At 34.0% G+C, this 2,433-nt stretch overlaps 1 protein-coding gene across 1 annotated transcript in view; it reads left to right on the top strand.

Annotated features, from left to right (window-relative positions):
• LOC106873499 (transient receptor potential cation channel subfamily V member 5) overlaps window positions 1–882 on the top strand; it is a 45,579-nt gene extending 44,697 nt beyond the window's left edge. The window contains exon 15 of the mRNA XM_052975686.1: window positions 99–882. Coding sequence (XP_052831646.1) covers window positions 99–140 — 42 coding nt within the window. The 3' untranslated portion in view covers window positions 141–882. The remainder of the gene's footprint in view (window positions 1–98) is intronic.
• Window positions 883–2,433: the final 1,551 nt, after the last annotated feature.

The raw sequence follows: 2,433 nt of genomic DNA, 5'->3' as shown, positions 1-2,433 counted from the left end.
TGTGTGTGTGTGTGTGTGTGTGTGTGTGTGTGTGTGTGTGTGTGTGTGTGTGTGTGTATATATTTTTATGTATATATTCTTTATTTTTTTTCTTATAGGAAATCACCAACATCGAGAGCAATTCTGATGATGAAGAGTAACCACTTTCATTCATTTTCTTTACTCCCTACACTCTATGTTTGAAGTTTACTGAAGAGTTCTGATCACCATACTCTCTTACTCATTTCTCACATTTCAATAAACCAACATACTCTTTCATGGACCACTATAACTCACCTATCTGAACCCTCTCACTGCACAAATCAGATACATCCACTCAAATTTTCATTACAGTTAACTATGGAAAACAGTTGTATATACTAAACCAGGAAACAGGCCCTATGAGCCTATATAACTCAGAAAGGATCTATTTCAAGACCCAGTACATCTCATCTTAATGAATTGATACCCATTTTTATTCCACAGTATAATCTCAGCTAAATAAATCATATACTCCTTTCTTTAAGATGTTAATGGAAGAAGGTACTCTGATATTAACACTGCAGTATATTGCTAGTCGTCCATGGTTTGCTAAACTCCTAATTTAATATATTTGTATACTCCTCCTGTGTTTATGAGGCAATGTCCTCCCCCACTCCCGTTCACTATTATTTGCTGTTTAACTCATCATAGTTAGATGGTGTAGAATATTACTATCTTAGTACACACACACACACGCAGAGCTATATATACATAGAACTTATATACATTAGCACACATACTATTACATACACACACTCATATATATATACACATATACTCACACACACACATATATATATACACACACACACACACATACAGACATAAGTCTGTATGCATGTATGTATATGTATGTATATACACACACATATATATATATGTATAAAATATATATATATATATATATATATATATATATATATATATATATATATATATATATATATATATATAAATATGCATACACACACATATACATACATATACATACTTATATATATGTGTGTGCATATAGGTATGTCTGTGTGCATGTATATATATATATATATATATACACATACACACAGACATACATATATACACACACATACGCACAAACTTACTTACATATCTACAATCACATAAACACACATCTGCACAAACACACACATATATAGTGTGCTTGCTGTAAACAAATGTCACCATCATACAAGCAGGGTAGTTTGCAATCTCTCATGGAGAACATGCCTGCCCATTCATGCTGTTCGTGTCTGAAGGACTGCAGAAAATGCTACTTCATTTGGGAACAGCCGAGGATTGGCAACAGGAAGAGCATACAAGCACCTCAGGAAGATCTGCATCAACAGACCTTTGAAAGCATCGACAACTGGATGTTAAAATGATGGTAATGAAGATAACAATGATGATGATGATGATGATGGAGGTGATGATGATGAGGAGACGGAGGATGACAGAAGTGATGGTGATAGTAGTGGTGGTGATGATGGTGGTGGTGGTGATGATGATGATGATGATAGTGATGGTAATGACAATGATGATGATGATGATGATGATGAAGATGACACATTAACAAATACAAACCAATAAACAATTGTTATAATAATAATAATAATAATAATAATAAAAAACTAATTTTTATCAGTTTCTATTATTTTTTACCCTTTATTTTTATCAAAAGAATTACAGTTTGTTGTTTTAAAAGATTTTATTCTAACAGAAATTTGTAAAAAATTACATAAATTTTCAGCCAGAATGTCTGGAAACTGAAGGACAGAAACCAGTAGATACTACAATAACAACAACAACAACAGAAACAAATTACCAATAACAATTACCTTTCTGTTTTCTTAATTCAGAGAAAAGGGGCAAAGTTCATAAGTAGAGAGAGAGGATGAGATAAACAGACAGATACAGGCAAACACAAATATATATACAAGTTAATGGACAAATGAAGAAAGGCACTCAACATATTTATTAGGAATAACATTTATGGATCAAAACAGATTGATTCACATTCCTTGGTACTTTGAGTTTCAAAGTGTGATGCTCGTCCTTAACCACTGATTTCCTGTCCACCACATGGTCAATTTCTTATTCGTCATGCAGTATTTTCCAAGTAATTATTGTCGCTGAAATACCAACATCAAACTGTAGCATCACATGACCTTTCTCGACCAATTGCAGCATGTCTCTATTTTACTCTTTTACTTGTTTCAGTCATGTGACTGCGGCCATGCTGGAGCACCGCCTTTAGTCGAGCAAATCGAACCCAGGACTTATTCTTCGTAAGCCTAGTACTTATTCTATCGGTCTCTTTTGCCGAACCGCTAAGTTACGGGGACGTAAACACACCAGCATCGGTTGTCAAGCGATGCTGGGGGAACAAACACACACACACAAACACATACATAT

Source organism: Octopus bimaculoides, chromosome 22, assembly GCF_001194135.2.
Source record: "Octopus bimaculoides isolate UCB-OBI-ISO-001 chromosome 22, ASM119413v2, whole genome shotgun sequence".
Lineage (NCBI taxonomy): Eukaryota > Metazoa > Mollusca > Cephalopoda > Octopoda > Octopodidae > Octopus > Octopus bimaculoides.
Note: the sequence above shows the minus strand (reverse complement) of the source record. Positions and strands in the feature narration are given on the sequence as shown.